At 39.8% G+C, this 26,824-nt stretch overlaps 4 protein-coding genes across 5 annotated transcripts; 3 read left to right on the top strand and 1 right to left on the bottom strand.

Annotated features, from left to right (window-relative positions):
- Positions 1-300: 300 nt before the first annotated feature.
- glcea (glucuronic acid epimerase a) lies at positions 301-3,842 on the top strand. The gene is made up of 3 exons (XM_043227302.1): positions 301-790; positions 1,906-2,145; positions 2,246-3,842. Exons 1-3 carry the CDS (start codon positions 301-303, stop codon positions 3,268-3,270), a joined length of 1,755 nt encoding a protein of 584 aa, XP_043083237.1. The 3' UTR covers positions 3,271-3,842.
- A 370-nt stretch (positions 3,843-4,212) lies between these two features.
- ambra1b (autophagy/beclin-1 regulator 1b) lies at positions 4,213-20,224 on the top strand. 2 transcript variants are annotated; one of them, XM_043228665.1, is made up of 19 exons: positions 4,213-4,507; positions 5,303-5,523; positions 6,102-6,160; positions 6,263-6,446; positions 6,633-6,805; positions 6,895-6,961; positions 7,054-8,519; positions 9,035-9,121; positions 9,249-9,431; positions 9,589-9,669; positions 10,177-10,277; positions 10,426-10,536; positions 10,680-10,868; positions 10,994-11,148; positions 11,319-11,458; positions 13,513-13,620; positions 13,705-13,904; positions 15,484-15,618; positions 16,902-20,224. In XM_043228665.1, exons 2-19 carry the CDS (start codon positions 5,392-5,394, stop codon positions 17,432-17,434), a joined length of 4,104 nt encoding a protein of 1,367 aa, XP_043084600.1. In that variant the 5' UTR covers positions 4,213-4,507; positions 5,303-5,391; the 3' UTR covers positions 17,435-20,224. The 2 variants fall into 2 exon arrangements, with proteins under 2 accessions (XP_043084600.1, XP_043084601.1); XM_043228666.1 differs by lacking the exon at positions 13,513-13,620.
- A 143-nt stretch (positions 20,225-20,367) lies between these two features.
- On the top strand, positions 20,368-23,291 carry chrm4b (cholinergic receptor, muscarinic 4b). The gene is made up of 2 exons (XM_043228668.1): positions 20,368-21,149; positions 21,334-23,291. The coding sequence occupies exons 1-2, from the start codon at positions 21,095-21,097 to the stop codon at positions 22,656-22,658; spliced, it is 1,380 nt and encodes a 459-aa protein (XP_043084603.1). The 5' UTR covers positions 20,368-21,094; the 3' UTR covers positions 22,659-23,291.
- A 57-nt stretch (positions 23,292-23,348) lies between these two features.
- On the bottom strand, positions 23,349-26,616 carry mdkb (midkine b). Its single transcript, XM_043228669.1, has 4 exons — positions 26,468-26,616; positions 24,473-24,552; positions 24,224-24,391; positions 23,349-24,106 (listed from the first exon to the last, which is right to left on the bottom strand). Exons 2-4 carry the CDS (start codon positions 24,549-24,551, stop codon positions 23,910-23,912), a joined length of 444 nt encoding a protein of 147 aa, XP_043084604.1. The 5' UTR covers position 24,552; positions 26,468-26,616; the 3' UTR covers positions 23,349-23,909.
- Positions 26,617-26,824: the final 208 nt, after the last annotated feature.

Below are 26,824 nucleotides of genomic sequence, written 5' to 3'. Positions count from 1 at the left end.
ATTCATAATTTGACCGTACAAGTTTCATCAAGCTGGTATGTAGCTAAACATAAGCGTTTTTATTTTACATTAAAAAAAAGTGTGAGCCTTCACCACAAGACTCAAGCCTGCCAGTGTTTGGTGATGGTAAGATCTGTTATTTTGCCATATTTTGTGGTTGTTCGTATATGACAAAATGGTGGACCCATATTTACCTCTGTCCGCAGATGCTGCACCTGAATGGCTCTAACAGGACCATAAGGATTTCCTGAGAATGCTCCGGTGTCAGTTCCGCTATCACTGCATGGCTGTGATGTGACAATGCGCTGTCTGGTGGCTCGCATCAATCACAAGACTCTGATAGTCATCTGTGCTGTGTTTGCCCTCATCACTATACTGCTGTGGAACAAGTGCTCCAGTGACAAAGACCTGCCCACGCAGATCAGACCTCAGCTGGAGTTTGCACCTACCCCGGAGAAGGACGAGGAGAACGGACAAGCCCCTGAAGCACCACCTGGATCTAAAGAAGTCATTTATGAGCAGATTGACTGTCTTATCAATGAAGATGTGGTCATAAAAGGCCGTAGGGAAGGGGGCGAGGTGTATCTGCCCTTCAGCTGGGTGGAGAGGTACTTTGATGTCTACGGGCGTCTGGTGCAGTATGATGGGACGGAACGGTTTGAGTTCTCCCACAGTTACTCCAGGGTGTACGCACAAAGGGAGCCTTACCACCCGGACGGGGTCTTCATGTCTTTTGAGGGTTATAACGTAGAAGTGCGGGATCGGGTGAAATGCATCAGCGGCGTTGAAGGTAGTTTGGGGTGTATCTTATTTTGCCACACTGAAGGTGGTAATTATACACACAGAGGTACATTGTTGAGTTTGGGTTTGAACCCTAAGTGATTTATTTGCATTAATGTGTTAATGTCCATATTATCATACATGTTTAAAGCACAGGTGCCCAGTCATGTTCCTGGAGATAGAGCTGAACTTTATAGGAAGGTCAAACTCTAATGAAACTCATCTTTACCAGCTAAGTAAAGGGAATATGGAAAACAATTGTGTATCTTTTGGAAAACAAATTAAGATATTATTGATAAAATCTAAAAGTTTTCTGACCCTGCATATATACGGCAAGGGAACTACCATATTCACCTACTAAGAGAATACTTTTTGTGTGCAAAGAAGAAAATAATACCAACTTGAGTTATTCAACAATTTCTTTGACATGTTCGCAACAGTACCGTGATGTATGCATGTACATTCCTCTACATCAGAATCTGGGTCCTGTGTCAATGTACTCTTATACTGTCAAAAACTTGACACAGAAGCAAAGATTGTTATTTTTGTTTTCTTTCTTGCACAAAGTATTCTTGTCACATTATATACTTATTGTTGAACCTCTAATGTCACATGGACTATTTTAAAAATGTCCTTACTATATTTCTGGGTCTTTAACATGGTATTTGCATCGCTGTCTATGCAGTTCTTGGATTTCAACAGATATATCTCTTAGTTGCTTTCTAAAGATGAACAAAGAACTTACAGGTTTGGAAAAGAATTTGGGTGACAGAATTTTTATTTTTGTGGAAACCATCCCTTTAATATCTTGAAGAACACCTAAGTACAGAGAGGTTTGTTGGAGCAGGGTTGGCACTTAAGTCTTGTTGAAGGTAGATCTCCAGGAACAGGAGCATCCCTGGCTTAAAGGAACATATGATTGAAGTTTGTCAGCTAAAACATGACCTTATTGACATTTGCAAATGTCACTCTTAGTCGGAGGCTTCTGTTAATATTAAACTTTTCAAGTTTAATGGTGCAACAAAAAAATATTTTGTAGTGCCTAAGTTGTACCTAAGTATGTTCCAACTAGGCTAAATTGTAAATTAACCCGGGATTAACATTTTGTATTTTTATTGTTCACAGGTGTACCAATATCTACCCAGTGGGGACCTCAGGGGTACTTCTACCCCATTCAAATAGCTCAGTATGGGCTGAGCCACTATAGCAAGAACCTCACAGAAAAACCACCTGATATAAAGATCTATGGCATGTCTGAGGAAAAAGAGGGTGGCTCAAATGCATGGGTTGTCCCTAAGGGTTGCACACTCTCTAAAGTCCAGGATCAAGGTCGCTTTCGGTTTGTGCACCATTTTGTCACAGCGGGTATGAATTCCTTGCAAAATTTTTGTATGTTTGAATTCATATGAACTAACTGTTTTGCTATGCTGACCAGATGGATGATAACTTTGTTGTGTTTTTATAGAGAACTCTGATGGTGTGTCTTTGGTCTTGGACAACGCAAAAGATTTTGTCCTGACCTTTGATGTGAAGTTTGTCTCCAATGGTAGCGTCTCTGTGGTTCTGGAGACCACAGAAAAGGGACCTCCTTACATCATCCATTACATCACTAGTCCACTCCTTCTCTCCTTCAAAGACCGAGAGGTCATCTACGGCATTGGCTCTCGAGCGTCCTGGAGTACAGTCAGTCGCGATTTAGTGACGGATTTGCGTAAAGGAGTCGGTTTGTCTAACACCAAAGTGGTGAAGGCGACCAAGATCATGCCTCGCCGTGTGGTCCAGCTGGTTCTTAGAGGTTCTGGCTTTATCAGCAATATCACTGTGTCTTCCACTGCACACATGGCTGCCTTCAATGCCGCCAGCGATTGGCTTCTTCATAACCAGGATGAGCATGGAGGGTGGCCGATTAAGGTGACCCGAAAACTTGGAGAGGGGTTCAAGAGCTTGGAGCCCGGATGGTACTCCGCCATGGCCCAAGGCCAAGCCATGTCAACATTAGTGAGGGCGTACCTGGTGACTCACAACCCTGCATACCTTGGCGCCGCAATCCGAGCGACATCCCCCTTCAAAAGGACTTCTGAATATGGTGGAGTCAAAGCGACATTTATGAACAAGTACGACTGGTATGAGGAATACCCCACAACACCTAGTTCGTTTGTTCTTAATGGCTTTATCTACTCTCTGATTGGGCTATATGATGTGGCGGAGACGGCGGGAAACAAGCTTGGTCGAGAAGCAGGTATACTCTTCAGTCAAGGACTGGAGTCACTTAAGGCCATGTTGCCATTGTTCGACACAGGCTCTGGAACGGTTTACGATCTGAGACACTTTACCCTGGGTGTTGCCCCTAATTTAGCACGCTGGGACTACCACACCACGCACATTAACCAGTTACAGCTGCTCGCATCAATCGACAGTGCCCCCATTTTCAGGGACTATGTGAAACGCTGGAAGACTTACCTGAAAGGAGGCCGGGCCAAGCACAATTAGACTGGCCATTTTATATGAGACCTTAAACTATTATTTAAGAATGAAGTATATTAAGCATTAATAAATAAATTAATAAGCATTTTCAGTTTACATGAAAAGGGTGCATATTGTATCCAGTATAAGTGTCTGGCAGAAGAGCTTGAGCTGTTGTACAGACTTTGAGAATGTGGAGTTGCCTAAAATATTTATTTGCAAAATGTCATGGTATATTTGAATGTAAGAAGCAATGCACAGTTATTTACACAGATTTTGATGAAAGCACAGCAGATTTGATCTAAAATTAAATGACTGTATATCTTGATGCATACAATTAGTAAATGTGAGTAGTCACACTAATGATTGTGTATTAGTGAATCTATGAATAGGTTATGCTGTACAAATGTCATTATTATTGCATAATGGTAAAATTTGTGTATTAGAAATGTTTTAGAAATATTTGATCTTTGTATATTGAAGCACAATCCTATCATAGGTCTTTGTGATTTGATACAGTTGCACTATTTGAATAGTTTTCTTTTCAGTATGTAATTATTTAAAGCTTAAATAAATGTGCTATTTGGGCTGTTTTAAAACTTTGAGTGAACAATCATTGATATCAAAAAGTGGATTGAGAGAGGTATGTGGCACATATCATAGACAGGATATATTCTTTGATATGGCTTGGAGTCCCATGTAAAATCCTTGCAATGGTAATCATTAATAACTGTGATATATATCAAAATACCATGGAATTATGATCTAATACAATCACTGCCTTTGTACTTAGTATGGGTACACAATTTTAATGTCTTAAAAATACTCTTATTTCTTATAAATACATGTGAATAAATATATATTAAATAAATTTAAAAATATGAATCCCAGTGGTCAGAAAGTTATAAAAATAGCACAATCTACCTGTTGTTTTTCTGAGGCGATCTATTCTGCATTCGATTAACCGACCTAATGCAGTTCAATGCAGTCAGCTCTCGATTAGCATGCCTGCCTACGCGAGCTATCCACAAACCAGTTAGCTAGCATTATTTCTCATATAGCCACCAGAATACAATCTCTCAATGCCCCGATGATTAAAACGGTTTGATTGAGATACTCCTGAATAACATGAATTTAATCCGCCCGGCGCTTGGGATCGGTGGGTTGTCAATCCAGATCGTTTAATAACGATCTATCTCGGCTAACAGGCTAAGAAGCTAACAGCGTCTTCGATGACATTTGACTGACAAACACAACAGAACAGGTCTGTAAAATATCAAAAAATCTCTGTTTAATCTATATTTCATTACGCTCAGAGTGTATTTATGAATATGTAATTGTTAGAACTGAAAATTGTGTGAATACATCAACGTTTACAGCGTATAAATGGTGGCTAACACTAGCTTCAATTCAGTTTCCATATTTGGGCGGGCACGGCAGTGAGTTATTGTTAGTTCAACCACCCAAAAACATATTTAATGGCTTTATTGATGCTGTTTATATGTATATTTTGTGTCTGTGGTTTGCTGTTCATCAAATGTGGATGCATATTTCACTGGCATGGTGTAGATTTAAATGGCTTGTTTGTTTACATGGTTCACCACAACTGATAAAGCTTTTTACTTCGCAACATCAAGTCATATTAATCTGTGTTTAAATATAAAAAAAGACCAAATAAAAGGTAATAATTTTATGGAGCAATACAATGGTAAAACACCCACAGGGTTTACTTGAACCATAATCTGTTGTCTAAAGGATGGTAGAACGATGGCTGGTTTTTGGGCCCTTAGAACCCATAACAGATCGTTCTGTTTGTAGTCAAGGTATCTAGTTATTGAATACATTCTTAAAACTTTAAAATCAAGAGTTTTGTTGTGTGATCAGTCAGTTTTGTCAAGACATCTGTTTGGAAATGAGCTGTCATTAAGCAAGTCTCTGTTGAAATACAGTGAGCATTGCTATTTAACTGAGGAATAATCTCTCAGATGTTTCTTGCTGACTAATATGCATCCTACAGACCTATGGGTTATTGTTTGTTGATTGTGTATCTGTCCACCAGTCTGCATGGCCGACGTGCTGCTGAGTTAGTGTCCGGCCCTTATGCGAGGAAGGCTGGCCGGCCGGGCCGTGGAGCACTAGAGAGGAAAAATGGCAGTGCAGAACAGAAACTCTGTGCTGATCCTGTCAGGTCGAGAACGAGGAGCTCGCATGCTGGGCTCCCAGCGGCTCCTGCAGCAGCTGGTGGAAGATCGGACTCGCTGGATGAAATGGCAGAGCCAGGTAGGATATCAGCCTTCGTGATTCTAATGGTTCACTCTGGCCTACAGTCAGCAGACTATCCTATATAAACCATTTTTATGATATCATAGTCAGAATAATGTCTTAAGTCAATTTTTTTCATCAGAAAATATTCAAAACCTTCCTCCCCCCTGCAGGGCATCAGCTGAAAAGAAGTGGTTTGTTATTAGACTTTTTCTTATCAATCAGTTAATCAATCTTTATTAGTCTTAATGTTTTGTATGTAATGAGTATGATGAATAAAATAAAATGGCAAAAAAGCATTTTAGATTCTTAGGGCACCATTTTATATTTGATGTAGTTACTATTTAAGGGGAAATAATGCAAACATTTAAAAAATTGGGTTGATTTCATATCTGATGACCGTTACGTTGATGTTAATGTTCTTGTTTTAGTTTACAATAATAATGCAATACTGTAGTTATTGTAAGTTAAAAAAGTAAAATCTAATTCTTTCACAGTTATTGAGAGTCTGAATTCCAAATTGTACAGTACATTAAAATGTCATAAGTTTTTGTGCTGCATGCGTTTTAACATACGTTTCTCAATTATTTCTGCAGAAAGTAGAGTTGCCAGATAATCCACGATCAACCTTCCTGCTGGCCTTCAGTCCAGATAGGTAACTAATACATTTTAAGAAAAGAAAAAGAAAATACCAAATGCTTAATAACATGTATTAGCTCTCTTCCTGATATGATAATTACATCTTTTACTTTAATAGGAACCTTGTGGCCTCAACCCACGTCAACCACAACATCTACATCACAGATGTGAAAACAGGAAAGTGCCTGCACTCTTTAGTGGGCCATCGACGCACACCTTGGTGTGTGACCTTTCACCCCACCATCCCTGGCCTGGTTGCCTCTGGGTGCCTTGATGGAGAAGTCCGTATTTGGGATCTGCATGTGAGCATCAGTTTTGTAAAATGTTTTGTAGACCTTCTACTTTTGCGAACATTGTTATCTTGTGTGGGTGATTTTCATACTGCAGCTCTTGATGGTCATTCTAGTCTGATCAAATTGCAAGTCAACTACAAATATACTAGCTCAGATATTTTTGTTTACATGATGTGGATGTTTCTCTATTCAAAGGGTGGTAGCGAGAGCTGGTTCACGGAGAGTAATGTTGCCATCGCATCTCTAGCATTCCACCCCACGGCTCAGCTCTTGCTCATCGCCACCAATAACGAACTCCACTTCTGGGACTGGAGCCGACCAGAACCTTTTGCTGTGGTCAAGACTGCCAGCGAGACCGAACGTGTCCGGTGTGGAATGAGTACTATTATTTCTTAGTGGTCAACCTTTATCCATAATCATTAAAAAAAAAAAATCCTATGTTTTATTTCTTGGCCAGGTTGGTGAGATTTGATCCTCTAGGTCATAATCTTTTAACAGCTATTGTGAACCCATCCAACCAGCAGGTTAGAAATAAAAATTTCTCCTGTCAGAAAAGCATTTTCCTATGTGCATTTGCTTTTTACAAATGTATGAGTGTTTTACTGTGTTTCTATAGAATGATGATGACTCCGAGGTCCCCATGGACAGTATGGAGATGGCTTTGTTCCGCCAACGTTCTCTTTTACGCTCCCCACCTGTACGTCGCACACCTATCCTGCACAATTTCCTGCACATATTGTCCTCTCGCTCTTCTGGGGCGCAGTCTGCCGATCAATCTCGCTCTGCGTCTGAGCCCAGAGAGCCACCCAGCATGCCCCGTTTCCAGTACCCGGTGCGCACAGAACCGGGTGACCGCCCTGCCTTACAGGGCTGCACGCAGCATTTGGGTTTAGGCTGCTTGTGCAGTCGCTGTGCTGCCTCGCGGAATTTATTCACGCAGAATTCGACAGGCCTCCAGCCTTCGGATTCGCCTCAACCACAGACTCAGTCGGGCCCCTCTGCCTTCTCACCCGCTCCTAATCAGACCCGTGCCTCCACGGACCGACCTTCTGCTTTTAGCAGCGTGTTCAGTGGGGCTGCGGGGAACTCTACGCATCGAGGACTCTTGCCTCTTAGGACTATTGATCCTTTGGGTTCACAAGCACCCGGTCCTCTTGAGGCCCCTGGGCGTCTCCCTGGGGCTGATTGGTCTGGGAGTCTGCTGAGCACGGGACATGAACATGGGTTAGGTGCGATTGGGGTGGAAAGCAGCGCCGGAAGGGGTGTAGTTCCCCCTCCTAGGACAAGCTCCTCTTCTATGGATCTCCTTTCGCTGCACAGGTTTCCCGATGGTTCCTCTTCATCACCCATATACACATCTGCTACAGAAGGCCGGGGCCTAGTGCTGCCTGGAACGGATCCCAACCGGGGACGAGCCAACGATGGCACCAGTAGTGGCCATCACCCCTTCTATGACAACACCCAACGTAACAACCCCGCCTCCATACGCAATGTCCTGCAGTGCAACCTAAGCCGTTACTTCATGGAATACGAGCGCATGCAGGAATTGGAGCGACCCGGTGGCAGCCGAGAGGTGGCGGGTGGACCGGGACCTATGCAGGAGCTTCTCAACAGTAGCATGGACACAGAACGCCCTGGGCCTTCGCATAATAGCTCATCCCACACTGGAAACGCAGGCACGGCCGCCAACCCTTCACAGAACCACCCAAATCGTTGCCGTTCCTGCCACAACCTCCTCACCTTCAACCATGACACTCAGCGCTGGGAACGTTCCGGCCAGACCTCTTCTTCCTCTTCATCTCAAGATGGACCATCCTGGCCACTTTCAGTGCCTCCGTTTGAGGACCCAGGTCAGAGTGCAAGAGTGGAGGCCCAGGCCCCTGAGATGAGGCCCATTGCTTTGGGCGAGACCTCCTCTGGTCTACAGGACCAGCAACCCATGGGTCTTGTGTATAATCAGGAGACGGGGCAGTGGGAAAGTGTGTACCGGCAACCGACGGCAAGCGCTGCTACTGAGGCAACACCAGACGCCTTAAACCCAGAGGTGCCTGTTGATAATCCAGATGAGGACTCACTCAGGAGGTGAGGAAGAACAAGAACTGGTTATTGAGTTTCATATCGTCCTATCGTTATCGAACCTGTAAGACCTACGTTCATCTTCTCATGAAGTCTAATAGTTTTCCGACCTTACACGTTCAAGACCTAGAAGTGTAGTAAGGACATTGTCAACCATTTCTTTTATTCCATGTCAGTCTCTGTATTTACCAGAGTACTATGATGTAGTAATGTGAAAAGTACTTTGATACCAGTCAGTACTTAAAAACATAAATTTTCTGCTAACATTTGAACACAATTTTGAGCGGATTTGATTCTTAGAGCCTTATATCTTTGAATATGTTGGTTACATTGCTGTTTATGAAGGGTCAGGAAGCTCATAGATTTCATCAAAACACATTAATCTTTGGCAAAAGTGCATGAAGGCGCTTTAAAGTAAAATTTCTGCTTTTAACATGGCAAACTGGCATATCTCACAAATCTGTTGCGAAATATGCATGGGGAAATAAAGTTTTTGATCATTTGGTCATTTTCTGCCTTAGGAGGTTGTTGGAATCGTCACTGTTTCCATTTTCTCGATATGATATGTCAGGCTCCAGAGATCATCCCATATACCCAGATCCTGCCAGGTACTTGTGTGTGTGTGTGTGTGTGTGTGTGTGTGTGTGTGTGTGTGTGTGTGTGTGTGTGTGTGTAAACTCAAGGGTGATTATTGGGCTTTAACTTCGTTTGATTTTCTTTTTTACATCTCCTCAGACTGTCTCCTGCTGCTTACTATGCTCAGAGGATGATCCAGTATCTGTCTCGAAGAGAAAGCATACGCCAGCGTTCTTTACAGAATCGCCTACGGACGCTTTCAAACTCTCAAGCTGACAGCCAATCCAACAACCCCTCCTCCACACCACCAGAGGCCAGTGATGGAGACTATGAGGACATTGAGTGAGTCTGATAAAACTCATTGCATCCTCTCATATACATACATCTATATTACTATACAATTGCAATTACTGTTATGGAAATCCATTTTGCTGTGTTCATTCTAGTGGTTTAGAATTTTGCACAAGTTTAAAATATCTATTTTCTCATTCGGTTACAGGGAGCCAGGAGACAGGACAAGACACAGAATGCCCCGCAACGCTCGAATGTCAGCCCCCTCTCTTGGACGCTTTGTCCCACGGTCAGTGTCATATACGGCTGTCAAAGCAGTAATATTGTGAAGAATTTGTACAATTTTAAAATGTTTTTATATATAATTTATACTTGTGATGGCAAAGCTGAATTTTCAGCACCGTTACTCCAGTCTTCAGTGTCTCATGATCCTTCAGAAGTCATTCTAAAAATGCCAATTTGGTGCTGAAGAAACATTTTCTTGCGTTATCTATTTTGAAAACATTTGTTTAACATTTTTGTGGAAACCGTTTTTCAGGTTTCATTGATTAGACGCGGAAGTTATTTGAAATAGAAAACATCCTAAATTTTTGCTGAATCTTTTGAATGCCGGTGTACCAAGATAAAAAATATATATAAAATACATATAAATAATGTGCTAAAATGTTCTTTTTGTTTTCTTTTGTTTTTTTGCTTTAAATACATTCATAAATATTCAGATATCTGAGCGGTTACAGAGAAAGAAAAATGTTATTTTGATATTAACATTAATATAAACCTGTATTTTTGTCTGAAGGAGGTTCCTGTTACCGGAGTACTTGCCTTACGCTGGACTTTTCCATGAAAGGGGTCAGTCAGGCCTGGCCACTCACTCCTCCATTAACAGAGTATTAGCAGGTATAAGCAATTTCCAGTCTTTCTTATTTTGTTTCGTTATAAAGCACTTTCAATAATTTTTTTAATCCCATTATATCAGAAACGTGAGGTACAAGCTATAAAAGAATATATAGAATTATAAAGATCTAACCATCATGCTTGGTTGCAGGTGCATCTATAGGTGATGGGCAGTCAGCTGTGGCCAGTAACATTGCCAACACCACCTATAGGCTGCAGTGGTGGGATTTCACCAAGTTTGACCTTCCAGAGATCAGTAATGGTAAGTTCTTCTTTGTACTTCTGCTTTTTTTGCACACATAATCAGCATGAAGTTAAAAGTAACTTGTTTCACTTTTTACTTATTCACAAACCACTAAATGTTTATCTTATTTCATTTTTGTTTTGTTCTTGTTTTCATCTTAGCCACTGTGAATGTACTCGTTCCTCACTGTAAGATCTACAACGACGCCAGCTGTGATATTTCCGCGGACGGACAGCTGCTGGCCGTGTTCATTCCCAGCAGCCAGCGGGGTTTTGCAGATGAGGGAATCCTAGCCGTCTACTCCCTCGCTCCCCATAACCTGGGAGAAATGCTATACACAAAGAGATTTGGTCAGTGTTATCAAACAGTAACTCAGCAGCAACCACAATGTGAACATTCCTGTTTAGAGCTTAGAAAGAAAATGCTGTATTAGCAGAAATTCGTTTTTGAGTTTTGCTTCTGAATTCCGTTTCAGGTCCAAACGCAATCTCAGTCAGTCTTTCACCAATGGGCTGCTATGTAATGGTAGGTCTGGCCTCTAGACGGATCCTGCTCCATCCCACTACCGACCACATGGTGGCACAAGTGTTTCGTCTACAGCAGCCACACGGAGGAGAGACCTCCATTAGAGTAAGAGCCTAACAAAATACCGCATTTGGGACGATTGTAAAATATTGTTTATTTTACAATATAAACTAGTTAGAGTGTGTTTTATTCATAAACCCAAAGCCATAAAGAATGATACAGTACTGTGATGTTTTTTCTGATTTATGGGTTTGCTTTTTCTTGGTGTCCTCTAGATGATGTTTAATGTGGTGTACCCCATGGCTCCAGACCAGAGAAGACATGTCAGTATTAATTCGGCACGGTGGCTTCCAGAACCAGGCATGGGATTGGCCTACGGAACCAATAAGGGCGACCTGGTTATCTGCAGGCCAGTGTAAGTAAACACCCAGCTAAAACAACAGTCACCAAGTAGACCATCTGGTCCACATGCATGCATGCTTTAGTCCTTAGCAAATTTGAATTTCCTTATCACATCATAAAACTGTGAATTTTATGTATATTCATTTGCCAAATGCCTTTATCCATAGCAAATTATAGTACATTTATTACAGGAACATGACCAAGACAATAATGGTTCCAAAACCTAAGCTGGCTCACAGTTTTTTTGTTTAAAAGGGGAGCTGCCTGCTAAGGAATAATCCTAACTGAAATAGTCTCATAGCGACCGATTACATAGACTGCAACAAGAAAAATCACACAGGATTTATAGTTACATTTTAAGTTTAGCATGAAATTCTAGTTACATATTGCAAGACGGCTGCATTGAGGCGACATATTTAAAAAAAAAAAAAATTTTGGTTTGGTGCGTTGTGTTTAAAAATTGGCCGACCAATGGGATTAGCGCTCTGCAATTAGCGACCACAAAGAGGAAGCGGGCGAAGATGAATGTAGTGCTGCTGGTCTCATTTGTGTCAAATTTTGAAATCACTTGGGTATGAACACAAAGACGCGTTGAAAATTGCTGGAGATTAGTGTGCGTGATAATCTGCCCAGTGTATACGAGGCTTAATATCCTGATTGCCCCAGAAACATTTCTTATTATCATCGGTGTTGAAACATTGTGTGGTGCTTAATGTTTTTCTGCATGCTGTGATCATTTTTTTCAGCATTCAAAAGAACAGCATTTATTTGAAATGCAAATATTTTGAAACTTTATTAATTTTTTACTACATTTGATCTATTTCATGCGTCTATTCAGTATATTCCTCCAAATAAAAGCGTTTATTTTTGATTATTTAATGTAATGAAATATCAATCATATATGTCATATTTAGCATGACTGAGATGCCTTAAAATCAGCAAGTGATAACGGTTTATAAGTTTGTGAATTGCTTCTGTTTGGGATGTTACCAGTAACTTTTTGGCCCAGATCTTATCTACCAGTGCTCAACACCACCCAGCAAGATAAACAAAACAAGTGCCACCGTGAAGCACAGTAGCCATGGAAATCGCTGATAAAACCAAACACAGTTTATCGGCGCAATAAAAGGCGCATTTTTACAACCAGTAATTTCCATAAACGAGTTCCAGAGCTTGTGTCAATATTGACTCGATGAGTCAAACATGCCAAAGACTCCGAGAGTTGATTCATTATCTGTCTGTCAGCAGTTCATCTTCAACAATTGAATAGTGAAACGAATTCCCGATACCAGATCAGTGTCAGTTTTCGGATACGTGGACTATATGAGGACTTTTGATAAACCGCCATGTTACCTAAAGCCACCTTTCATTGAATTACCTTCTTCGTTAGTGGCAGGAAACTCGGGTGTTCAACTGGAAAAAAGCAATTATTGTTTTTTAACAAGGTTACGAGCCACATTATCTCCGTGCCCCATGACTTTTGCAGCTCATGGCTTTCAAGGAATTCTCCCCCAATCTGATGGGTTTATAATGAGATCACAGCCCACACGGACAGATGGAGTACATCAAAATAATTCCATTGCTTCTTTGCAATTCAGTTGTACAATTTAGTAATTCGGTCAAGTCTGGGTCTATTATTGGTCTTAAACGCGCATAGCTCTCTGGGATACTTCGTTCTGATTGGCTGTTCTAAAACCAGATATGCACACCAGGATGAATTTCGCATGTGAATATTGCTGGCTTTTATTGCCACCTATTTTGATTCAGTACAACGCTAAACTATATAAACGACCATCATTTTCACATTCAACCGATGCTCTGCATTGTTCTGCGAGAATCAAGGGTTGTATCACTTTGCAACACCTGCAATGATGTTTCATGTCCATTCGTTTGTTTATATATTTGGTACTTAGCCGCGTAATAAGTGGGGCAATGTACAATCAGCCAGTCATTATCGCAAAACTAATCATTTCGTGGTGATAAATAACCTGATGTGACTCATACGTTGTCATTTACTTAGATGTGTAAACAAGATAACGAAGTCTAAAGTATCTGTTTCGTTGTCAGTGATTTCCGCAGTGATGGAGACAGTCCGTCGGATCTGAGCTCGGATTCTTTGTTTACCGTCAGCAGCAGCAGCAGCAGCAGCCGAACCCGTGGAGTGGAGCGCCCAGGGTCAGAAATGAGAATCAGATTCTGGAGTCGTAGCTCGTCATAGTCACAGATCCATAAATGCTCGTCTGTGTTTGTTTCTTACAGCACCAGCAGGTCCGGCTGGCGATTTGACCGAGACATGGGCCTTATGAACGCTATTGGCCTGCAGCCTCGTCAGGCCGCCCCTTCCGTGACCTCACAGGGGACGCAGACGCCAGTGGTGCGACTGCAGAATGCCGAGACACAGACGGAGAGAGAACTTCCTTCAGCCAGCACCTTCCAGAACGCACACACATCCAGACACAGTAAGACATTTGTATGAATGTCATTCGCATAAAATTGCATAAAACACTTTCTTTTAAAACAAGAATATATAGTAAAAAAAAATCTAGCTTAAAAATAAAAAAATTTTTTTAAGTGTAATAATTAGTGCTGTCAAATGATTAATGACATTCAAAAAGTAAAAAAATTATATATATACCGTAAATTCTGGACTATAAGCCGCTACTTTTTTCATAGGTTTTGAACCATGCGGCTCATACAAAGGTGCGGCTATTCTGCAGATTTTTTCCACCGCTAGGGGCGCTCTAACCGAATTAGAATCAAAACTAAGACAAAATAAATGCAAAAAAGAATACGCTAGTTCAAGAAGAATACGCTAGTTCCTCTTTAGCAGATATAAGTCGGTAGAAGCGGATAGAAGGACGACAAATTACCAATCCTGTCAAACTCTATCTTTTCAAATCCTCACCCCTTCATCATGGAACCCACACGAAGAAGTTCGACGACGACTTTGTGGGTTTCAGCGAAGATGGTTAAGGTGACGTGATTTCACACACAGGAGAAATGAAGATAAATACTGTAAATACCGGTTATTTTCTCTTGGTTCTGTCCCGTTTTAATCAGCAAAGTTGCTGCCGTGTTAAAATACAGGTTCGGAAAAGATCTATTTAGGTACATACATGTACATTTACAATTCAAAATCATTCTGTTCCTGTAGTAAATATCGAATCTAAAAACATACATATCTGTGGCTTGCAAAACTTTTTTAATGCAGGTGTATGCAGGTGCGGCTTGTTTATTTTTATATATTTATATGTATGACATTGTATTTTTATATATATATATATATATATATATATATATATATACACACACACACACACACACACACACACATACACTTATATTATTTATATACTTATATTATTTAATTTTATAATCTTACGGTTTTTTGCACCAATATAACATGCAAAATTTCCTAAATATTCAGCAGGGTCCAAAAGGTAGTGAATATTGTTTGTTTTTGTTTTTTTAATGATATTATAATTTTTAATATCTGAATTATTAGAATAAAAATGTCAATGAGAAGATGAATTAAAAATCGACATAGTTTTTCAGTAATTTGCTTGCCCCCTTTTTTTTTTTTTTTTTTTTTTTTTTTTTTTTTTTTTTTGCTAACATGCAACAAGATTTTTTTGTTTACAATATTAAAGGTGATATTAAACTTAAAAAAATGTAAATAAAGAAAAACCTGATTCACTTGATTTTCTTTGGTCAGCACTGAGTGAATTGAATCATTTTCATTTGTTTAATTTAAATACAGTTTTGACTTATTCAAATAAAACTATTAACCTTTTATGACATTTAACAGCCACATAATCAGATTTCTTAATGTTACATACTGCTAACAAAATAATTTTGAATATTATATTGCTCAGATGTAATGCACTAATCCTAAACAAAACCCTGCAGTGAAGTGTCTTGCTCAGGGCTACAGTGATTCTAACGGATATCTATAAAGCTCCAGTTCATTTCTCTGTAACCATGTTAAATAATATTGATTATGTCCACTCACAGCTGCTAAATGTATTACTCTTGCAGTGGTTCACACAGCCAGCACTAGCACTGAGAGGCACGCACCCCCGGAGACAACACACACGCTGTCACACACACCAGTTCAGGCATCGCTTTCAGAAGGATCGGTGAACCGGACCAACTTGTCCGCCACATATCAAGGTAACTGATTTTCCTCACTCTTTCTCATCCTGTCTTTCCCTTCTTGGTCAGACACAGGTAATGGAGTGAGATTGATTGAACTGATCTTTCTGAGATCTGTGTTGTGTCCTGCTGAGGGCTTTACACTGTTATTACTGTTTCAAGCGCTTTATTACCTGCTGTTAGGTTGTCTAATTAAATCTGCGCCCTTGTGTTCTTGATTTAATGGGACCCATGTGCACACATGGGAAGTTAAAAGTTATAACTTGCTAAGACCTTGTTGTTGGGTTTTTTTGGTCATTAACCATACCCCTGGCCTAGTTAACTGCATATTTTTGCTTTATAGTGATAGTAGTTGGATAATGGTTAGTAATAGTTTAAATTAATAGTATTAGTTGTTTGATAATAGCTGAAATTATTGTAATTTTAGTAGATAAATGTTTTAATTTATTTTTTGCAAATATATATTTTTAATATAAATTACAAATGACGGAACTTCATCTCATTTGATTTATTTTTTATTATTATTTTAAATAGTTAACTTGATGGAGGGCAGTAAAAAAAATATTGATTAATAACATCACATTACGTCAATGTTTAAATTAATAAATTCTTCCTTAATCTTAATTCTGTTTTTGCAATGCTCCAACAAACTCATGCAAAGTTACATAATGCAAAAAGCAATTTCGCCCGGTAATGTTAAAATAGTAAAAGGCTGGACAATAATTCACTATCAATATATATCATGATATAATTTTTTCAATAACAGTGATAAGATTTTGAGCACATTACCCATATTTCAGTATGCATTACATCATGTCACTCACTGCGTTTCCATTACCCTTCAAATTATGAAAACTAATATTTTCTAAATTATCTTATTTTTAAAATAGCTATTACATAGTTTTATAGGAGGGGGCTTCGTACAATTGGTAAATTGATTTTTGAAGTTACGGGGTACAGGGATCCATTTTGTGCATTCTTGGGTTTATTTATTTTATAAAAATTTTTGTTAATATTGTCAATATTGGAAATATTGTATCGAATGAAAGTAACATATATTGTGATTTATAAATTTTGACCGCGTTGTCCATGCTATAGCTACTAATGAAATAAGATCAATCATCTGATCTTAGTGATGAGATAAATTAGTGAATAGAATTTCGATAACTATTTATTCAAATTGGCTTGCATGGGAATCAAACCCATTACTGTGGCATTGCTTGCACCATTCTTAATGAAATCTGAATCTTTATTTTGCTGTTTCCAATGAATGTCTCATTGTCCTGTCTGGTTTTTCTTAGTGGACTCCGCAGCCGAGCCTGGCCCTGGAGAAGACGCTCTGTCTCGTATCCGCCGTCTTATGGCAGAGGGAGGAATGACAGCCGTGGTCCAACGGGAACGCAGCACTACAATGGCTTCCATGGGCGGCTTTGGAAACAACATCGTGGTGAGTCATCGGATTCACCGTGGCTCACAAACCTCGGTCAGGACAACTCAGGTGGGAAACCCAACCTCGGAAATGCCTGCTGGACTTGGTATCTCGACTCTTTTTCACACTGAACCCTTGGTAGACTCTCTAGATGCTCCTGGGCCGTCAGGGTCCAGCGGTGCCCCACTTTCGTCACCGTTTACAACTCATGCTGAGGTCGCAGGGGCATCTCCTATGGTTGAGACGGACTTGTTTGGCGATCGTCAAACCGATGATATGCAGCACCACCCATCGGCGAGCGGTTTGGAAATGTCTAACCGTAGCAACAACAATAACAATGACCACAGCAACAGCTACAGTGAAAGGCGGAGCCGAGATTACCCTGATGACCTGTATGGCAGATAGTCTTAAGTCTGTTTTTCACAGAGAAGAACATCTCAACTGGTCAGCATGGTGATGGAGCATTGGGTGGTGGACCCTTTGGTACACATAGAACATGACATTTAGGACGGAGCCACTGAATTCCTGCTTCAGTTCTGACTCCTCCCACTCTGGCCTTATTTGGGAATGAATGAGTGCCAAGTTTTTCATGGCATCTCCTTTACCGGAGGATGCCAGCCTCACCTTCTTTTTTTTTGTCAAAACAACAGATTCTCACTTTGAGGAAGCATCATTATTGCACTTGCGTGTTGCACTTAAGTTATAATTTTTCTTCCTTTCAAGGTTGAGACATTTCATCATTCCATGCGAGAAAGGGCATCATACTTGAATCCTTCCCGTGCTTCAGTACGGAATAACACGGTTGTAGTTAACCACCCTTTCAAGCTCTAGGAAAAATCATCAGCCAATAGAAGTGCCAGAAAAGGCTGGGGGCGTGTCCTTACGATTCCTTTGGATCCAGTGGGGTCTGTTGTCTTCAGGACATTTTGGTTTGAGGAACTGTAAAACAGTACAGACTCTTCACAGCTAAACACTAACTCACACAACATCCTCTAACGTTTTTTGTGTTCAAGTTCAGAGATTATGCTTGACGTGATTAGTTTTTTTTTTTGTGTGTGTGTGTGTGTGTGTGTGTGTGTGTGTGCGATAATGTGACTTTCAGTGGTCAAGTTCAGTTGATCAGTATATCTAGAATAATGTCTACTTTAAAGTTCTCAGACTGGAAAGACTCGTCCGCGTGAACGTGTGTCCTACTAAACTTCCAGATGGCGAATTTTATGTTGGGTTTTTTTATTTGAATTTATTTATCTGTCGTTTTGAAATATACACTTCTGAAAGCATGTCATCTGTAATTGGTCATAGAATAAAAAGCCGTTCAGGAACCCTCAAGCTGGTTCGGATCTCTCATATCTGCATGTGTGTCCAATTCCAGAGCTTTTATACAAGGAGGCTGGCTGAAGCTGAATGCGAAAGATGGGGCTTGAGCAAATTAGCATGTAGGCTGTAGAACGCACAAGCGCTTCAAGTGAAATTTTGGTACGCTGAGCAGTTTTTATTGGGCTTTTTTTATATTTGTGACATCAATTATCATTGAAACTAAAACTACGATTTAACACTTTGCATTTTTGCTAACCCTACTGATATTATTTCCCAGAAATACCTTAATACTCTGAAGTGAAATGTAAAATTATTGTGCCAGATCGTTTTCTTGCTTTTAAACGCAACACTTTTGCGCCATTATTTCACCTCAAATCAGCTGATTGTCCAACTCTTTCATACTATTCTACCAATCGCAAGCCTCTTAATATGTGAGAGACAAATGGCAAGTGATTGCACTTAAGCGCCCTTTTCTCCTGCACCAAGAACAGCGTTACAGACAATAAACCAGACATATCTCTATCATAGATCTGGATTATGACACAAATCACTCTTGAACAACACATAGTAGAGTATTTCTTGGGCCCTGAACATTTAGGAGAGAAATGGCCCGATATGCTCAAACACTGCTGAGAGTCACTGACGGGCACTGTCTGTATGTGTGGATGTTTATGTCTGTGTGTCCTCCACTGAATCTAGAGAGTTTTATTATAAATAAATGTAGCATTGTTAATGTAGAGATGATAAACCGAGGAAAACAAAAACCAAAAAAAAAACTTAAATCCATATTTCGTGATGGAGTTTGGTTTTTTTTTTTATGACATTTGCCTTGTGAGCTCTTTTGTGCTTGTTAGATTCTCGTGTACGATTGGTCAACTCTAGCGATTTGAGTTGTCAATGCATTTGCATATGCACAGGCCTTTCGTTAACAAGCATTTATAAAAAAAAATATCTCCCTCTGCTTTTGTGTACAAGATTTTGTTATTTTAGCTGCTTGGCTTGAATTAGTAGCTTTTTTTTGTATTTAAACAAAAAAAAAAAAGTCCCCAGTAGGAATGGTTTGTGTTTTGAACGTTTTTGGATGTAAGATTCTATTGGATTGTGGTCTCATCACAAACAATGGCAGCTGAGGAACCTCTCGGAAACCACATACCCTTTGGTGTTTTTCCATGAGTTCAGTGCCTTGGGGAATCTTCTCCTTACTGAACCACAAAAGCCGTTCTGATGTGCGACAAAACCAGAATAGCTTCTTCATAAGCCTTTTGACTGTTGAGTGTTTTAGGTGTTGGTAGAAATATTGGTAATTCTGAAGTCTGGTTGTGTTGACTGTCATTTCGATTATTTATTTTACCCTTTGTGTGAATGACAAATGCAATCCTGACTTTTAAAAATGCTTCTATGATAAGACAGAAGGACCTTATTATGTTGTACTCCATCAAGGACACACCTTTTCCTGATTTTACTCATTTCTGACCATCTGCACAGCTTATTTTTATGAAGTTGTTTCATGCAGGGCTTGCTTTTAGACTTTTTAGGCCTACAATTAATTTGTTCTGATGAGAATAGCTGACGGCGACCGAAAGTGTGACATTTTAAAAACTGTAATTGTGTTCTTGTTGGATGTGTGGTTATGTATATGCTCTCACTGCTGGATCGGTACCTTAGCTGAAGTCATAATGGTGGAAAAGACCAGAATTCAACTCCCTTTTCTGACCAGACAAGAGGGACGTGTTGTTATGGCTTACCATAAATGTGTAGTTGGTTCTTTATTTAGTGCAAATGAGGATTAGGTGTTGTAAAAGAATTTTGTGGGACACCAAAGATCCTGTGGTAATGACGATTATGAGAGTTTTAATAAAATGGGAATATGGAAATTAATTGTTGTTTTTGATATTTTTTGTTATTTATTGCTATACAGTGCATTTCACAAAACTATTCAGGACATATTTTTTGCGTAATATCAGTAAAAAAAGACAAAAAGACTGCATTGAAAGAATCTATTCTTTTAAAGACACGCAGTAAAAGTACTGTACTACATCAATGACAAACCTAAGAATAATGTGAATTAAAAAAAAAATAAAATATTTATATTATATAAAACTTATAATATATAATACTTACTATTCACTGTCATGACAATTTTCCCCAAGATATTTTTCTTATTTAGTTGTTGTTGTTGTTTTTTTTTGTTGTTGTTTTAACATTTAAAATGTTTTATTTCCTTTTTTAGATCATTTTTAGTTAAGAACTTTTTCTTTTTTTTTTCACCTGAAAATTACTGCAATTTTAAAATAAACTTATGTTTATCTGTAACAAAATTTGGTGATTTCTAGTTTTCACTCATATTGCATTGTTTTCATAAAGCATACTCAAGTTGATTGTGTAATACTTTAAAATATTAAAATAGAATCATAATAAAATTAAAAAGATGTGAAACAGCTGTGGCGCTTCATTACAGGTCAGGTAATTAGATTCCATCCCTTATGTAACCACTGCCTTCCTCTTTAGATGACAAGAACTGCATTAAGCATACATGCTTTAAAAAGGCAGCATGAAACTAGGAGGAATTCAGCAGCAATACGATCGTTCCGCACTACAGTACATTTTCCAGTAAATTTAGTATATTGATACAGCCTAAAGAGGTTGGGTGACTTGTTCCTGGTTACTTGTAAGGTGAGGATGGGTGTTACTGTTTGAGGAATTAAAAGTCCTCCCAGTCGTTCTCTCATACAGACGGAGCAGGAGATCATGGAGGCTGGATCTGTCCTTTTCTCAAGGGACTTTGAGTGGTTCGTTTTTAACGGTACGTTTGCTAATTAAATCATGTTAGGGTTATTTATGTGGTCTTCATTTTTATGTGTAAACAATTAGAATTGTGTATTTTAGCATTTAAAGGACTGTCTATACAGTTCCTAGTTGTTTGCTCACATGGTGGGTTAAAGACTTTTATATAACTTTATGATAAATTTTCCGTTTTCTTGACTCAGGGTCCTCCACAAGTTCCTCCATCATGCTTAACAGTAGCATCCACAGTCCCTTGCTCGAGGAATCATACTTGATATCAGGAAGACCTCGTCGTGCATTCGGGATTGTTGGGGTGGTCGTCATTGTACTTATCACTAGCTGCATCAGCCTACTAACAGTCCTGGGCAACGTCTTGGTTCTGCTTTCAATCAAAGTCAACCGCAATCTCCGAACTATCAACAACTACTTCCTTTTTAGTCTTGCTTGTTCAGACCTTATCGTTGGTGTCTTCTCCATGAATCTCTACATTGTGTACGCCGTAAAGGGATATTGGCCTTTGGGACCGCATATGTGCGATTTGTGGTTAGTTGTGGATTACGTGGTGAGTAACGCCTCTGTGATGAACCTCCTACTAATCTGTTTTGACCGGTACTTCTGCGTGACTCGGCCTCTGAGTTACCCGACCAAACGTACCGCAAAGTGGGCTGGGGTGATGATTGCAGCTGCTTGGTTACAGTCTCTGCTTCTCTGGGCTCCAGCTATCCTGCTTTGGCAGGCTGGAAGGGACAGGAGCAAGGTCCCAGAGGGACAATGTTACATCCTGCTCCTCGCAAACCCTGCTGTAACCCTGGCAACCACTATTCCAGCGTTCTACATTCCTGTTGTAATAATGATGGTACTTTACACGAAAATATCCCTGGCCAGTCAAAGACGGGTTCATAAGTTGAAGCCTGAATCCACAAACCTGCTTGATCCATCTAAGACAAGTGGAGGAACGTCAACCGGCAACCCTGACCTAGTGAATAACATTAAACCGGATGACTCATGCTCTTTCAAACGAGATTTAAAGCTCGTTAGAATGAAACGCCTCTTTTCTGTAGAGTTCAGCAAGACTGATGACTCCTTGGATTTAAGTCCCGATGCCTCTATGGAAGGGCGAGAGCTGGATGCAGAAACCTCAAGACAGAAGACCTTGACAGCGTGTGTGGAAACTAGAAGAACAACGCAACCTCACTGTTTTCAAAATCATACTGCCATTCATGTTCAAGCGTCCAAAGTTGTCTCCAAGAATGCCAGACAGAAGGCTCTGAGAGAGAGGAAGGTGACAAAAACCGTCCTTGCAGTTCTTCTGGCCTTCATTGTTACTTGGACGCCTTATAGCGTTATGGTCCTGATTGGTACCTTCTGTCGTTGGTGTGTCCCTGAAATTCTGTGGATGGTGGGTTACTTTATGTGCTACGTCAACAGCACGGTAAATCCAGTGTGCTACGCACTCTGTAACGTCACCTTCAAAAGAACCTTTAAACAACTGTTGATGTGCAAGTTCAGAAATTTGACATTAAAATGAATCTCTTTATTAATGACTCCTGGCCAACCAAAGAGGAACCTGATTTGCTTCAGATGTTTTGTTTTACTAAAGCCAAAATTATTGGTGTTCATCATGTTTCTGATAATGTACACATTACGTGTACAAATTTGACATATTGTAGTTGCTTGCGAATGCATTCTTACGGCAACGGTTTGTGTAAATTAATGCAATAGTTTAGTGAAGACATTCTTATTTTGTGAGCATAATGGTTTACCAGAGCCGAAAGTATTTAGCTGCTCAAATCGCACGCTTTAAACGTATCGCAAAGTCATTGTTGATTCTTACTTTTTGTCAGTGTGATAGTTTTTTTACTGAAATGTTTATAATAAACATGTTTGTTGAGCTATTTGTTTTTCATCTCGTCTCGGTAATTGCATTTGTTTTACGAATTGTATTAGAAAGTTTTGTTGTTGTTTTTGTCACAGTTTAAGACGGTTACATTTGTGCAAAATGGGAAAAAAACAAACAAAACTTGTTCAAATAATAATTGCTTCATGGAAATTGCATTATGTTCTATGCAATTGTGAAAACATACCACTGATTTTGTTTAACATTACTAAAATTGCAAATGTACTACTACATTGGCGTCATTAAAGTAATTCCAAATTTGTACGTCTTGAACAATAATTGTGTAAATTCTTGTTTTTAAAAAAGCACCAGAAAATATTATTGAAAATACACTTTCATTTATTCACAACCTGTAGAAGGTAATCAGTTAGTGGTGTAAATTTGATTGTACATCCATCAAATCTAAAAACATAAACATTTATAAACATAGATACTTTATATAGGCCGTTACTTCCAGGAGCGACGTTCATTTGAGCATTCAGCTTACGTGTTATAACGTACAGAAATCGTCTTCATTCGGTTTGCTGCAATTTACAAATACTTTTGTTTAGGGGCATAATTAGGCTCTCACCAAATTTTCTCTTTAGTACAGACAATTTGTTAGACAACAGATTTGCTGCGGCCCGTTTTATACATGCAAAGTCAATTACAATTAAAAATTCGCTACAGAGATCAAATTACAACAGCATAGACACGTACATTTACTAATTACAAAACAAAGAAAGTGGAAATAAAAACCACAGGTAGGGCTACAGTTTTTTTTTTGTTTTTTTTTGTTTTTTGTTTTTTTCCTCTCAGCATTCACCTTTTGGAGGATTGGGGAGTGTCACATAGGAATGTACCACTGAGTGGGCAATGGGGTTGTTGGGGGCGGTCTTCAAGTTAGTTTTCCTTCCCTTTTCCTTTCTTCTTCTCGCCTCCCTTAGGTTTGGGGGTCTTTGGGGTGCAAGGTTTGGACACTTTAATGGTGGTCTGGCATTCAGCGTTGTACAGTGCCTTCTTCAATGTCCCAGACCTGCTTCTGGTTCCTGTAGTGGTGTCACATTCAGCCCAGCGACCAAACTTGTACTTGCAGTCAGCTAAAAAAAAAAACAAACACCCCAAGTACAAAGTTGACTTAATGGCTTGTCTAAATGTATTTTAAATTGATTCACATCCAAGCGTTCCGTGTATTCATATACAATACATCTCCTTACCGCCGAAGTCTTTCTTCCAGTTGCATGGGACTTTGCATTTGGTTTTCTTTGTTTGTTCGTTGCAGGTCGCCTCCCGAATGCCGGAGCCACAGTCGCCGCTGTTGGGCACGCATTTCCCATACTGCCATTCACTGCACTCGGCATCTGCTTTGGGCTCTTTGCCCTTTTCTGTCACAAAATAGAGAGTGATGATTAATGGTATCGCACCAAAAGAATTTGCATTGCATCATTTGAAGTCAAAATAAGAACCTTTTTTCTTCATACTGGCTTCGGCGGTGATCATCAACACCACCAGCAGCACAAGTGCTATAGAGAATAAACTCCGCATTCTGGGGGAAAAAAAACAAAATACAGCTGATATTAATTTATGTAAATGCACAAGCAAAAACTACATAATCTTATGTTTATGTATTCCTCTGCTTTTGTCATTTTTTTTTTTTTTTTTTTTTTTTGTATTTAAATTTAAATATTTCTTCTTTTTTTTTTTTATTATTTCAGTTCTAATTTTAATTATTAAAATTTTCGGTTAGCTGCCAGGACAGCATTACTAATTGTTTTGTTGCAGCTTTAATTCAATTACCAAAGAGATGTTTTGGTTAATACCAGTACTGCGGAGCACATCTTAGCAGGTGTCTATCACAACCAACAGCAACACATCTGTTTGTGTTTTTGCTCTATATTCTATGCTATATGCATGAGATATTTTGTATACGTACACCAATATAAATACATATTATGTATAAAAAAACGTACACATCTGCTAGACGCATTATATTTTGTCTCTTTGTTGTGTTCTAAATCGGTGTCATTTTTTTGTTTGAAAGGTCCTCTCAGAAACACCGAAATCAGTTAATAACACACCAGATATGAATGTTTTCTCTACCGTCTGAATTAAAGACACCGTGTACACAATCTCCTCCGCCATCCTAGCAGCTCGCTGTGTGACTCCATAAAAGAGCCTCTCTATATTTTCCTCTTTCTCGGAATTAAAAAAAGCACACAGCACTTCTCCTTTTCATTCTTTTCCTGCCTCCATTAAAGCGGGCTCCTTTCACGGCGCAGCCCGCGGCACGGCTCCATTCTTCAGTCACTCATAAATGTGAAGGGCTCCTCGGGGTCGGAGTTTTTGTGCGAGGAGAAACAGTGGTCGGCAGGGTTCCCCCCCGCCTCCCCTCCCCTCCTCAGCCTCCGCCGGGGAGAGAGGCCAAGTACTCAAAGACCTTCAGCTGGGCCTTAGAGGAGCCTGATTCACTGGCTCCGAACAAAGCAGGATCTCGCCCGTTTTGCTTCCCTCTCTGAAAGGGCCCGAACACAGACCCCATGCTGTGTCTCGAGGAGGAGGGGAGGGCCTCCGCTCGACTCCTTTGAATGTAGACCTATTTGCATTGGAGGACAAAACCCGCTCTGTTGATGCAAGAGGGGATGTGGGATGCTGCCTTTGATAAATGCAGAACTGGACATTTTGAAAACTTCCTCAAGGAGCACAAAGTTCACCGTCGACCGCTTGACACCCCGAAGAGCAGGCTCTCTGGCATCTGGAGCTTCGCGTTGCGTCGGATTCGAAGCGCGAGGCCTGATGGTTCTGATTTGGAGAAGTGGGTCAGCAGTTGCTGGCAGCTGGTCCTCTTTGGCACTTCACAGAGCATCATTTTCCCTGACAGCGTTAAAGCGCCCCTTGCACACCAAAACACAAACTCCGCGACTCTTTTACGGCATGAATGCAACTATTTAAAGCGACATCCGCCCTTAAATCAGCTGTAATAAACAATTTGGCGCTGATTTCATTGGCGATGGCTGTTGGTGTCGCCGTCCAGTTGAAACTAATATTATTTTAAAATCACGAAATACTCTTATTTTTAACGCAAGTCTAAAAATAAGCAGGTAAAAACGTGCTTTACGTTAAACGCGCGTTGACGTTCAGCGCGTTTGTTGTTATGACACGGTGCGCCCGTACGCCTCCTTTCATATATCATGTCATACATCTCATCATAAACACACACCCAAATATTGTTGTGGTTATTAACGCGTTCTATTATCGCGCTACAAACGCGGATAAAAATGATAATATAAGCGTATCCAAATAAATGTGATAAACCCGGTAAATCGCAGATATTTGCATTATTTATCACCCGCTAGAAGGCTATTATTCAAACGCGCAGCGTCGTGAAACGCATCGACTGCAGTACAATAATAGGAGTTGTTGGGTTATGATGATGATGATGATGATGATGATGATGTACTTGCCTTATTGCTGTGAATATGATGCTGTGCTGTGAGCGTGTGTCAGTGTTCAGCTCTCTCTATGATCTCTGCTGCTCTTTGTGTTTCTCCGAACTAGTTTGAGCTGGTCGCATAGCTGTGCACCTACACTCACCCTCTCTCTCTCTCTCTCTCTCTCTCTCTCTCTCCCCCCCTCCACGTGATCTATCTATCTATCTATCTATCTATCTATCTATCTATCTATCTGTTTGTTTTCTTTCCTGTTACACATTATGTTTATAAAGATAATAATGTAAAGGTAAAAATAATAATCATAATAAATAAAATAACATCTAATGCAGTTATATTATTGCAGTTTCAGTTACATGAAATTAATAAATA

Source organism: Puntigrus tetrazona, chromosome 25 (genome assembly GCF_018831695.1).
Source record: "Puntigrus tetrazona isolate hp1 chromosome 25, ASM1883169v1, whole genome shotgun sequence".
Classification (NCBI taxonomy): domain Eukaryota; kingdom Metazoa; phylum Chordata; class Actinopteri; order Cypriniformes; family Cyprinidae; genus Puntigrus; species Puntigrus tetrazona.
The sequence above is the reverse complement of the archived record's forward strand: the minus strand, read 5'-3'. Positions and strand labels throughout refer to the sequence as shown.